This window comes from Zonotrichia albicollis, chromosome 31, assembly GCF_047830755.1.
Source record: "Zonotrichia albicollis isolate bZonAlb1 chromosome 31, bZonAlb1.hap1, whole genome shotgun sequence".
NCBI lineage: Eukaryota > Metazoa > Chordata > Aves > Passeriformes > Passerellidae > Zonotrichia > Zonotrichia albicollis.
In genome coordinates this window covers 2,059,986-2,073,194 of record NC_133849.1, presented here as the reverse complement: position 1 = coordinate 2,073,194, position 13,209 = coordinate 2,059,986, and the positions used below count along the sequence as shown (strand labels likewise).

Genomic DNA, 13,209 nt, shown 5'->3' with positions numbered 1-13,209 from the left:
CTCTCTACCAAGGTTGAATCCCCAACCTTCCCAGTTGTCAATCCTTCCTATCCTTGACCCTTTTCCCCAGAATCCTCCTTGCTCTCCCTTCCCATTGAATGTCAATCCTCCCCCAAACCTCCCCTTTCTTCTGGAGAATTCCCTGTCTATTCTGTATCTTTTAGAACCCTAATTGGTTTACCCAAGTTATGTCCCTCCCTATGGCTCCCTTATTGGTTCAAGTGTAAAATGTCCTGCTTGGACCCCTCCCCAACCATACTCCTATTGGTTTGCTACCCTAAACCCCTCCTCCTGAGTGATGTTATAAAAGCTCTTGTTCACCCCAAGTCTTTGTCTTGGCTGCTGGTCATGAAATAAAGCCACCCATGTTTCACCCCCAAGACCCAGGCCGCCTTTTTTGTTCCTGTGCTGGAATGGGACTGGTAGCTGGGATTTGCAGAACTTGTGAGGGGGATCTGTCACGCCCCTGTTGTCATTGTCACCTGGCCAGGGCACAGTCCGTGCCACGACACTCCATGACCTCATTAATTTTATGAAGGTCATAGAGGAGCCTTCACCTGTCCTTACCAGGTTTATTAAGAACAAAGACAGGGGAGTTCCAAGAGCTGTTGGTAGGTACAACGTGGCCCTTGGAAAGCTGCTGCTTCTCCACAAGGAGCTCAAGGGTACGTAATTTCTCAGTTGAGAGGGGCCACTGATCCACCCACGGTGGGGTGTCAGTCTTCCAGGTGAGTTCTGGGGTGTTGCACTCTGCAATGGCCCCAACTAGAAATCCTGGGATCGAGGAATATCAAGTCATGCTCCCCATTGGCACAATAGGTCCCTGGCCCACAGGGTGATGGGTGTCCTGAAAATAAATGGCCTGATGGTGGCAGTTTGGCTCTCCGGTCCCTCTGTTGTGATAGTATGCTTGCTCCTCATGGAGACGATGGCTCCTCCAATCACTGAGATGACTCCAGTGACAGGAGTCAGCTCCTGGTTCGGGGGCCATTTAGGTTGTGTAATCATAATAATGTCAGCCCCTGTGTCCACCATCCCTTGTAGGTAGATGTTATTACCTTTATTCAACGGACTGCACTCTATAAGAGGTTTGTCTTGGCCCATGATTTCAACCCAGAATTCCATTGGGTGCTCTGGGATACTGTCTATGCTTAGTGGCAATAAAAAGGCTTGGGCGATCACAGTCTCTCTGTGCAGGAAGTGTGGTGGTTTTGTGCAGCAGACAGTGTGATTTCATCAGTTGGCCCAACAGTTTGTACTGTTACATATATATGTGTGTGTGTGTGTGTGTGTATATATATATATATATATATATATAAACATTTTTTGTTATCCTTTACACAAGTTGCAGTTTTAATTTCAAACTGAGCTTTTGCCTCCCTAATTTTTTTCCTGCATGCTCTAGGAGCCCCCTTAAATATTTCCTGAGAGACCTGACTCTCCTTCCAAAGATAAAACATCCTTTATTTTATTCCTGAGTTCCTCCAAAACCTCCTTGCTTATCCAGGCTGGACGTTTGCCTCTTTGACTCATCTTTTGGTACATAGGGACAGTCTGTTCCTGTGTCCTCAAGATCTCCATTTTGAAGCATGCCCACCCTTCCTGAACTCCTTTGTTTTTAAGGACTACTTCCCAAGGAGCTCTATCCATAAGTCTCATGAACAGGCCAAAGTCTGCCTCCCAAAAGTCCAGTGTAAAAGTCTTATTAATGCTCCTCTTGACTTTACCAAATATTGAGAATTTTATCATTCCATGATCACTATGCCCCAAGTGGCCTCCAGCTACCACATCTCCCACCAACTCATCTCTATTTGCAAAAAGATCACGATGATCTCACGTGCATGGTCATCTCACGGTCATCTCTTCGTCACAGTCATCACATGCTCACAGTAATCTCACATTCATGGTCATCTCATTATAATTGTCATCTCATGACCATGGCCATGTCATGGTCATAGTCAAATGTCATTGTATGGTCACAGTCAAATCATGATCGTCTCATGGTCAACTCATGGTCACAATCATATCATGGTCATCTCATGGCTGTGGTTGTGTCATGGTCATGATAATCTCAAGGTCACAGCCATTTCCTGATCACCATCATCTCATGGTCATGGTTATCTCATGGTCATCTCACACTCACCTCATGGTCACTATTGTCTCACAGCCAAGGTCATGTCATGGTGATGTCATGGCCATGGTTCTGTTTTGGTCATCTCATATTCATAGTCCTGTCACTGTAATGGTCATCTCACAGTCAGCTCATGGTCATGATCACATGTGGCCATGGTGTCTTGTGATCATCTCTTGGTCACAATCATCTCATGCTCATGGTCACCTCACAGTCATGGTTATATCATTGTAATGGTCATCCCGTGGTCCTGGTCATCTCATGGTCACAGTCATCTCATGGCCATTTCATGATCATGGTCATTTCCTGATCACCATCACCTCATGGTCATGGTCATCTTAAGGTCATGGTTGTGTCATGGTCATTGCATGATCATTTTGTGGCTGTCTCATTGTCACCATCATGTCATGGTCTTGATCCTGTCATGGTCATGGTTATCTCATGGTCATGGTCACCTCACGGTCATGGTCATCTCACTGTCATCTCAGAATCACCTCATGGTCACAATGGTCTCATGGCCATGGTTGTGTTATGGTCATATCATAGTCATCTCTTGGTCACAATCATCTCATGCTCATGGTTGTCTCATTGTTATAGGTTGTCTCATGGCCATGGTTATCTCTTGCTCATCTCGTGGTCTCTATGACCCCATGGCCATGGTCAAATCATGGTCATCTCATGACCTTGATCACTTCATTGCTGTGTCATGGTCATGAAATGCTCACGGTCATTAAATGATCATGGTCATCTCATGGTTGTGGTCATTTCCTGAGCACCATCATCTCATGTTCATGATCATCCCCTGATCACCTGAAGGTCATGGTCCTCTCATGGTCACGATCTCATGCTCATGGCTATGTCATGGTCATCCGATGGTCACAGTCCTCTCATGGTCAAGAGCATATCATGGACATGGTCACAGTCATGGTCCTCACATGGTCATGGTCATCCCAAGATCATCTCATGGTCAACTCATGGCCACAATCATCATGGTCATGTCATGGTCATGGCTGTGTCATGATCACAATCATGGTCATGGTCATCTCATGGTCATGCACAGCAATGGGGAACAAGGACACATGGACCTCCTTGCTTGTTCCAAAGAAGTTTGTTTATTGTAACCAGCTGATCTTTTTTATACTCAAAACTTGCCCCAAACTTAACCAAACTAAGCACGCGTTGTATGCCTACCACTGCAGTGTTGCTATGGATGTGTCCCTTTACCCAATCAGCTCTCTGATCATGTGGTGTCCATGCATCTCCTCAGCCAATCCCTGCCTCACACATGAGGCAACCACCAACCCACTCTCTGGCCATCAACCCACAGCTGAACCTTCCCAGAGTGCCTTTTGGTGAACAGAAGTGAACAGGATTGAACAAAGATGGGAAAGGTCCTTACTCTGTAAGGCTTTTCTTATTTCCCACAGTTATGGCCATCACCATCACCTTATGGACACAATCATCTCATGGTCATCTCACAGTCACCTCATGGTCACAATTGTCTCACAGCCATGACTGTGTCATGATCATTTCGTGGTCATGATCACCACATAGCCATGGTGTGAGACGACTGTGGTCATCTCATGGTCACCTCTTGGTCAAAATCGTGTCATAGTATTAGTGATGGTCATCTCAAAGCCTTCATAATTTCATGGCCATGGTGGTGTCATGGTCATCTCATGGTCATCCCATTGTCATAATCATCTTACGGTCATCTTATAGTCATGGCCATCTCATAGTGATGGTCATGGTCATTTCCTGATCACCATCATCTCATGTTCAGGGTCATGTCACTGTAATGGTCACCTCACGATCATGTCATTGTCACTTCATGGTCATCTCATGGCCACGATCACGTCAGGGTCACCTCAAGGCCACAGCTGTGCCATGGCCAACCCACGGTCATCTCTTCGTCCAAATCATCTCATGGTCAGGGTTGTGGTTGTGTCATGGTCATGGTCACAGTCATGGTCATCCCATGGACATGGTCATCTCAGGGTTGTGTCACTCATGGTCATTCTCACGGCCATCTCATGCTCATGTCATGGCTGTGGTCATGGCCAGGGAACCTCTCTGAGATCCTGAGCCCTGATTTTGGAACACTCAAGGACCTCTGGGGACAACAAGGCCTGGCCTGACCCCTCCCCCCATCCAACTGTCCCTCCAGGAGCACAGCGTGGCCAAACCCTCCTGGGGACACCTCAGACATGGGACACGGAGCAGGAAATTAATCCCGGGAGATGGAGCCGGGTGTGGGTGACAAGCCCCCATCCTGCTCCTGGTGTCCCAGTCCAGGTCCTGATCTCCCCATCCTGCTCCTGGTGTTCCCGTCCTGCTCCTGGTGTTCCCATCCCTGCTCCAGTGACCCTATTCTCATTCCTGGCTCCCAGAGATGAACTGTCAGACACTGGAGAAGGGAACCCAGATATATTGCCCAAAGCAGGATAGTTTCACACCAGAAGTGAAGCATTGTGAATATTTGTGGTTCTTGCCTTTAAAACATTGGAAAATGGGAAATGTATCTGTTTATCAAGAGCTGTGGGGTGGGTGGGAGCAGTGGGATGAGCTCTGCTGGCAGCTCTCAGCTTTCCAGGGAAGAGGGAAGGGGCCAGATCCAGCTCCATGGATTGCTCAGGCAGCGACTCCTGCCAGGATGAGAGAGAGTCATGGTGTCACCCTGTCCCTGTCCCCATTCCACAGGATGGACATGGTTGGAGCCCATGGAGAGCAGGAGCTGCTCCAGAATCCCAGCTGGCCCCACCCCAAGCCTGCTGCAACCCTGCTCCATCCATCCAACCCATTTCGCCCCATCCATCCTGCCCCAATCCTTCTCTGGAACCCCAACCTGATCCTGTTCCATTCCATCCCACCTGAATCTTATCTGGAATCTGGCCCTGATCCCACTCCATCCCTCCCACACCAATCCTGCTCCATCCATCCCTCCTGATCCCACTCCAGAAACCAGCCCCAATCCCACTCTACAATTCCACCTGATCCCACTCTGGACCCTGCTCTGATCCTGAATCCCTCCCCGATCCCAATCTGTCCATCCTGCCCCGATCCCCCTCTGGAATCTCACTCTGATCCTGCTCCATATCTGTTCTCAAGCCATTGGCTCCCACATCTTTTCCTGCAGAAAGAGAAGATCCATGAGATTCCAGCATGGATCACACACCAGGATTAACCCCAGGATCCATCCTGGGATCCGCACAGAAAGGATCCAGAGCTGGATCCACCACTGGAACTCACCGGCTGCCTGGTTGTACCCATTCCTGTCCCTCCTCCCTGTGGAAACAAAGTGGGATCAGCGTCAGTGGCACAGGATTCCCAGAACGGTGCCGGGTGGATCCGTGTCCCTTCCCAACCCCCATCCCGTGTGTTACCGGATTGGAGCTTCCAGATGCCGAATCCGAGGAGGACAATGAGGATGAGGATGGCAGCGATGACGGACACAGCGACCACCACAGTGAGATTCCCGCCAGATGTCGGCTCTGGGAAACGCGGGATAGTGAGGAGGGGGAGGGGAATCCCCATTTGGGAATTCCAAATTCCCAATCCCCACATTCCCAGCCTCACCCCAAGCAAAGATCCCGGGCTCCGGCATTCCGGGATGCTCCACCCTGCACCGGTACTGCTCCCGCTCCTCCGGCAGCGCCTCGATCCTGGCCCAGGTGTGGAAGGTGCCGTCGCTGTTGGGAACGACCCCGCCCCACTCCGTCTCCTGATCCAAGGTTTCACCCCCCTTCATCCAGCTGACTGCGATGGTGTTGGGGTAGAATCCGTACACGTGGCAGGACAGGGTCAGCGTCCCGTGTTCCTCTCTTCCGGACACGTGGACATCAGGGGGCTCTGGAATGGGATAGACATCCATGGAATTCCATGGGAGTGGGACTGCGGTGAGATCTGGCCATGGAATTCCCACGGAAATGGGATGCAGGGGAGATCTGACCATGGAATTCCATGGGAATGGGATGGGGGCAAGATCTCCCCATGAAACTCCATGGGAATGGGATGGGAGTGAAATCTGACCACGGAATTTCTACAGGATGAGATGAGATCTATCCATAGAATTCCCACAGGAATTACTGTATTCCCAAGTCCTCCATCCCCAAATCCCAAATTCCCACAGGAATTCTGCTCCCACCTTTGCGCTCCAGCTCCTTCTGCCCATATCTGACGTGCCTCTGGAGCCATTCCGGGCATTCGTGCTTCAGGTAATTCGTCCACCTCTCAGCCTCCCCTTCCTGTTCCCAGCGCCTCCTGGTGTTCTCAGCAGCGTTGTCGGCTGCCACGAATCTCCCAGATTCCAGGTCAAAGGAGATGAAATCCCGCCCGTCGTAGCCATCCCGGTAGGATCCACGGACGCTCCCATCGGACAGGAGCTCACAGCCATAAACCCACAGCCGTGTGTGGAGACCTGGGGGGATTGTACCCACAGAAATCCATGGAATTGTGTCCCAGCCCCACAGAGCCTCATCCCAGCCCCATGGAACCCCATGGATCCACATCCCAACCCCATGGATCCCAACCTAGCCCAACAGATCCCATCCCAGCCCCATGGATCACAAGATATCCGATCCCAGCCTAATGGATCCCCATTTCAGCCCCGTGGAGTCCTGTGAGTCTACACTGAAGACCTATAGATCACATCCTAGCCCTACAATTCCTATTCCATCCCCACAAATCCCGTCTTAGCCCCATGGATTTGTATCCCAACCCCATGGATCTAAACCCAGCCCCACAAATCCCATCCCAGCCTCACGGATTCATATCCCAACCCATGGATCACGAGATATTCCATCCCAGCCTAATGAATTCTCATTTCACCTCCTTGGAACCCCGTGAGTCCACACCTGAGTCTTACAGATCCCATCCCAGCCCCATGGACCCTCACCCCAGCTCTACAGATCCGATTCCAGCCCCATGGATCCCCATCCCAACCCTATGGATCCCAACCCAGCCTCACAGATCCCATCCCAGCCCTATGGATCCAATCATAGCCCCATAGATGCCATTCCAGCCCCACAGATTCCATCCCAACCCCAAAGATCCCAACCCAGCCCCACGAATCTCATCCCAGCCCCATGGATCAATATCCCAACCCACGGATCACAAAATATCCCATCCCAGCCTAATGGATCCCCGTTTTCAGCCTCTTGGAGCCCTGTGAGTCCACATCTGAGACCTATGGATCCCATTTCAGCCCCATGGATCCCCATTCCAGCCCCACAGTTCCCATCCCAGCCCCACAGCTCCCCCCACTCACCCCCGCTCTGGTTGTACCGCTCCCGCAGTATCTCCAGGTTCCTGGCATCGATGTGCTGGTTCTCCACATAGAGCTGGGTGTTCCTCTCCCAGTATTCCGGATCAGCTGAATCCTTTATCCACTCTGTCAGTGGCTCCAGCTGTCCCCGCTCGCTGTCATAGCGTGTGAAGGGGATCCCATCCACAAACCCAATGGACATGTACTGGGGGATTCCCGGGCTGGGCTCCGACACCCCCACATCCAAGTAATGCATGGAGTGGAGAACTGGGGGGACACAGAGATTTGGGGGGGTTGAGGGGATCACGGATCAATGAAAGGGGAACTGGGAGAGCTGGGAAGGGGTTTGGGGATCCTGGGGCCAAGGAAAGGGTGTGCAGGGTGGGAGAGGTGGGATGGACAGGAAAGGGCTTGCAGGGGGTCCTGGTGTCCAGAAATGGGGGCTCAGGGGGTTCCAGGGTTATGGAAGGGGAGGGGGGGAGGGCAGGGACTGGGAGAGGTGGGATGGGGGTTCCAGGGGATCCCTGTGCCCAGGAAAGGGGGTCCAGGGGTCCCCAGTGCCAGGGAAAGGGATCACAGAGTGGGGAGACCTGGGAATTGGAGCCTCAGGGGTCCTTGATGCAGAGGAAAGGGGGGGCTGGGGGCTGAGAAAAGCAGGAATGGGGTCCAGGGGGACTCAGGGTCAACGAAAAGGGAGGTCTGGGGACTGGGGAAGGCGGGATGGAAGAGAAACGGGGTGCAGGGGGTGATTGGTGCTGGATAAGGGGGTGACGGAGGTCCCAGTGCCCAGAACTGAAAATTCAGCACCCCCAAGAACCGCCCCCAGCAGGACACAGGGGGTGAAGAACTGGGGGGATGCAGAGATTGGGGGGTCTGGGGGCGTCCAAGGGTCAGGAAGCAGGACCAGGAGAGCCTGGAAGGGTCCAAGGTCCAAGGAAGGGACTGGGAGAGGCGGGATGGGGAATCCAGGGGGTCCCTGTGCCCACCAAAGGGGATCCAGGGGTCCCCGGTGTTGAGGGCAGTGGGGTCTGGGAGCTGGGAAAGGCAGCAATGGGGGTTCAGGGGGTCCCTGGGTCACAGAAAGGGGGGTCTGGGGCTGGGAGAGGCGGGCGGATCCCGCGGATGCAGCTTGGGAGACGCGAAAGTGAGACCGGGGAAAGGGGAATTCCAGGGAATTCATCTGGATCCCACTGGATCCTCGCTGAGACCCCCTGGGACCCCGGGGGACCCTCTGGGAGCCCTGGAACCCCTTCCAGGAAGCACCGGGAATGGAGAACTGGAGGGACGCAGAAATTTGGGAGATCCGGGGATCCAAAAGCCGAGGAAAAGGGGGGGACTGGGGTCTGGGAAGGGCGGGATGGCCGGGAATGGGGGTCCAGGGGGTCCCGGGGCACTGATGGGGGTGCAGGGGAATCCCAGTCCCAGATTAGGGGGTTCAGGGGGGTCCCAGTGCCCAAAAATTGGGGTACAGGGCATTCCAGTGCCAGGGAATGCGGGTTCAGGGGGAGTTTCTCGGAATTCGTGGTTCAAGGGGGTCCCACTGCATTAAAATGGGGGTTCTGGGGGCGCCAGTGACCCAAAATTGGGGTTCAGTGGGGTCCCAGTGCTGCCGAAGGGGGTACAGGGGGGTCGGGGCGGCCAGAAATGGGCGCTCAAGGGGGTCTGCGTGCTCAGAAATGGAGGCTCAGGGTGGACCTGGTGCCAGATGAGGGGGTACAGGGGGGTCTCGATGGTGAGAAAGGGGACTGAGGGGGGTCACAGGACCCAAAAGGGGCTATGTGGTGTTTCGCTGTCCGGGAATGGAGGTTTAGGGGGTCCCGGTGCCCGAAAACTGCGGTACTGGGAGTGCCGGGGAAATGGGGTTCGGGGGAGTCCCTTCCTGCGAATCGGGGTTCGGGGGGTCCTGGTGCCAGATCATGGCCTGGCTGGACAGGGGGTCTCTGTTCACATGAATGGGGATTCAGGGGGCCCGGTGCCAGATAAGGGATGCCCAGGAAATGGGGTTCAGGGGGGTTCCCTTCCCGGGTGCCCAGAAAATCGAGATTCAGGAAAGCTCCAGTGCCCAGAAATGGGGGTTTGGGGGGGTCCCAGGGCCCAGGAATTGAGTTCAGGGCAGTTTCTGTCCCCGGTATTTGGGGTTCAGGGGGTTCCAGGCTCCCGACAAGGGGGTGCAGGGGTAATCGAGCCTGGGGAAGGGGTTACAGAGGGGTCCCGGTGCCCTGAAATGAACGTTCAAGGGGGTCTCTGTGCCCAGGAAGGGGGGTTCGCCCGGATATGGAAGTTTGGGAGATAGCAGTGCTCGGGAATTGCAGTGCTCGGGAATTGCAGGTCAGGGGGTCCCGGTGTTGGGGAAGGGGATTGAGGGGGGTCACAGGACCCAAAATGGGGGTAAGGGTGGGTTTCCCTGTCCGGGAATGGAGGTTTAGGGTTTCCCCTGGAACCTCTTCCAGGAAGCGCCGGGAATGGAGAACTGGGGGAACGCAGAAATTTGGGAGAGCTGGGGTACAAAAGCCGAGGAAAATGGTGGGTCTGGGATCTGGGATGGCCGGGAATGGGGGTGCAGGGGGTTCCAGAGCACTGATGGGGGTCCGGGGGAATCCCAGTCCCTGATTAGGGGGGCAGGGGGGTCCCAGTGTCCAAAAATTGGAGTTCAGAGGATTTCCATGTCACGGAATGCGGGTTCAGGGGGAATTTCCCTCCCAGAATTCGGCGTTCGAGGGGGTTTAGGTGCTCGAAATGGCGTTTCCAGGGGCGCTGGCGACCAGAAATGAGGGTTCAGGGGGGTCCCGGTTCCAGATGAGGGGGTACAGGAGGGTCTCGATGCTGGGGAAGGGGATTGAGGGGGGTCATGGGACCCAAAATAGAGGTTCAGGGGAGTTTCCCGGGAATGGAGGTTTAGGGGGTCCCAGTGGCCGAAAATTGTGGTTCCGGGAGTGCCGGTGACCAGAAATAGGGTTCAGGGGGGTTCCCTTCCAGGGTGCCTGAAAATTGAGGTTCAGGAGAGTTCCAGTGCCCAGAAATGGGGGTTCGGGAAGTCCTGGTGCCCAGAAATCGGGGTTCAGGGCGGTTTCCATGCCCGGGATTCAGGGTTCAGGGGTTTACAGGCTCCAGATAAGTGAGTGCAGGGGATATTGAGCCTGGGGAAGGGGGTACAGGGGGGTCCCGGTGCCCCGAAATGAGCGTTCAAGGGGGTCTCTGTGCCCTGGAAGGGGGGTTCGCCCGCAAATGGAAGTTCAGGGGTCCCCGTGCCCGGGAATTGCGGGTCAGGGGGGTCCCGGTACCGGGGCCGTCCCCGGTGCCCGGGCGGGTCCCGGAGCCGCAGCTTGGGAGACGCGAAAGTGACCGGGGCAGCGCGGGGCGGGGGAGGGGACAGAGCAAACCCTGGGAATTCCCCTGAAACCCCCGGGACCTGCCCGGATCCCCCGCAGGACGCGCAGGGGGTGGAGAACTGGGGGGACGCAGAGATTGGGGGGTCTGGGGGCGTCCAAGGGTCGGGAAGGAAACCGGGAGAGCCGGGAAGGGTCCAAGGTTCAAGAAAGGGACTGGGAGCTGGGAAAGGCAGGAATGGGGCTCCAGGGGTTCCCTGGGTCACGAGAAGGGGGGGTCTGGGGTTGGGAGAGGCGGGCGGATCCCGGGGACGCAGCTTGGGAGACGGGAAAGAGAAAGAGACCGAGGGAACGAGGGGGGAGGGGACGGGGGAAAGGGGAAATTCCAGGGAGTTCATCTGGATCCATCTGGACCCGAGTGTGACCCCCCTGGGAACCCCAGGACGCTCTGGGACCCCGTTTCGGGAAGCGGCAGGAGTGGAAAACTGGGGGGACAGAGAAAGTTGGGAGATCTGGGGGATCCAAAGTTCTAGGAAAAGGGCGGGTCTGGGGTCTGGGAAAACCAGAATGCCGGAAAATGAGGAGCAGGGTGGTTCCGGAGCACTGACGGGGTTGCGGGATGTCCCAGTCCCGAACAAGGGGGTGAAGTAAGGGGGGGTCCCGGTGCCAGGGAATGGGGGTTCAGGGGGGTTCCCGCGCCGAGATTCGGGGTTCAAAGGGTTCCTGAACCCCAGGAATGGGAGGGAGGTCCGGTGGGTTCCAGCGCCAGATAAGGGGGTGCAGGGGGGTCCCGCTGCCAGGAAATCAACGTTCATGGAGGTCCCCGTGCCCAGGAACGTGGGTTTTCCCTGCCCAAAAATGGGGGTTCAGGGGATTCTCTTCTCGGAATTCGGGGTTCAAGTGGGTCCCCGGTGCGCAGAAAGGGGCGCTAGAGAGGTCTTCGTGTCCAGGAATGGGGTTCAGGGGGATCCCGGTGCCAGATGAGGGGGTACAGGGGGGTCCCGGTGCTGGGGAAGGGGATTGAGAGAGGTCACAGGACCCAAAATGGGGCTGTGGAGGGGGTACCCAGGCCCAGTAGCCCCGGTAATAGAAGTTAAGGAGGGTCCCGGTGCCCGGAAATGGAAGTTCAGGGGTTCCCGGTTTCGGGGTTCCCACTCACCTTTGGTCGCGCCCCCCGGGTGCCCCAGGAGCCCCAAGAGCAGCCCCAGACCCAGCGCTGCAGCCATGGCGCTGCTCCGCTGCGAGGCCGCCCACAGACCTGACCCCGCCCACACAGCTGCCCCGCCCCCAGAGCCGCCTCCTGCCCCGCCATAGGCGCCAGTATTTCCTGCCCGCCAATGACAGTCCGATCTGTCACTGACGTCACCGGTCGCCGGGCAGATCCCGGTCTCGCAGGTTGGGACGCGGAAGCGAACGGGACCGAGGAGGGCGGGGCGGGGGGAGGGGACGGGGGATTGCAGAGAATCCCTCTGGATCCCTCTGGATCCCGCTGCGACCGCCCTGGAGCTCTCTGAGAACCACCTGGGAACCCCTGAGACCCCCTTAAGAAAGCGCCCGGAGGGGAGAACTGGGGGACGCGGAAATTTGGGAAATCTGGGGATGCAAAGGGGAAAGAAAAGAACGGATCTGTGGTCTGGGAAGGGCGGGGGGGCCGGGCAGGGGTGCGAGAGGTCCCAGAAGACGTGAAGGAGATCCAGAAGGGGGCCCCAGTCCTGGATTAGGGGGTGCCGGGGGCTCCCCATGCCCAGGAACGGAGGTTCAGGGGGTCCCAGGTCAAGGCAAGGGGGATGAGGGCAATGGGGGGTGCAGGGGGTCCCTGTGCCCAGGAAAGGGGGTGCACGGGCAGATCCCCGGTGTTGAGGAAGGTGATGGGTGGGGGCTGGGGAAGGCAGGAGTGGGGGTTCAGGGGGTGCCGGGGTGAAGGAAAAGCGGGGGCTGGGGTCTCTGGGAGGGGGAGGGCTGGGAAAGGGGGTGCGGGGGGGGCATTGGGGCTGGATTAGGGGGTGCAGGGGGATCCCCGTGCTGGATAAGGGGCTGCAGGGTGGGGTCCTGTGCCTGAGAATGGAGGGTTTGGGAGGGTTTCCGTCCTAGATATGGGGGTGCACGGGGGTCTGGGTGCAGAGGAATGGGGGTTCAGGGGGTCCCAGTGCTGCATAAGGGGGTGCACGGGGGTCCTGGTGCACATGAAATGGGGTTCAGGGGGGTTTCATTCGCGGGTTCCGGGGTTCAAGAGGTCCTGGTGACTGAAAAATTGAGGTTCAGGGGGGTTCCAGTGCCCAGGAAATTGAGATTCACAGGGTCCCAGTACCGGATAAGGGGATGCAGTGGATCCTGGTGCCCAGAAATTGAGGTTCAGGGCAGTTTCCGTGCCCGGGAATGGGGGTTCAAGGGATTCCAGGCTCCCGAAAAGGGGGTGCAGGGGTTATCGGGACTCGGGAAGGGGCACAAGGTGTCCCGATGCTCCGAAATGAGCGTTCAAGGGGGTCTCT

At 56.1% G+C, this 13,209-nt stretch overlaps 1 protein-coding gene across 3 annotated transcripts in view; it reads right to left on the bottom strand.

Moving 5' to 3' along the window:
* The window catches only part of LOC102065444 (class I histocompatibility antigen, F10 alpha chain-like), a 469,176-nt gene that overhangs the window by 153,991 nt on the left and 301,976 nt on the right, over nucleotides 1-13,209 (bottom strand). Inside the window, exons 1-8 of one of the 3 annotated variants that reach the window (XM_074529924.1) lie at nucleotides 11,880-12,000; nucleotides 7,398-7,661; nucleotides 6,276-6,548; nucleotides 5,708-5,980; nucleotides 5,515-5,622; nucleotides 5,381-5,416; nucleotides 5,211-5,261; nucleotides 4,544-4,776 (exon numbers count right to left, since the gene is read on the bottom strand). In XM_074529924.1, the coding sequence (XP_074386025.1) occupies nucleotides 4,763-4,776; nucleotides 5,211-5,261; nucleotides 5,381-5,416; nucleotides 5,515-5,622; nucleotides 5,708-5,980; nucleotides 6,276-6,548; nucleotides 7,398-7,661; nucleotides 11,880-11,946 (1,086 nt within the window). In that variant the 5' untranslated portion in view covers nucleotides 11,947-12,000 and the 3' untranslated portion in view covers nucleotides 4,544-4,762. Of the gene's footprint in view, nucleotides 1-4,543; nucleotides 4,777-5,210; nucleotides 5,262-5,380; nucleotides 5,417-5,514; nucleotides 5,623-5,707; nucleotides 5,981-6,275; nucleotides 6,549-7,397; nucleotides 7,662-11,879; nucleotides 12,001-13,209 lie in introns of those variants that run through there. The other 2 variants (XM_074529919.1, XM_074529923.1) reach the window with 2 other exon arrangements.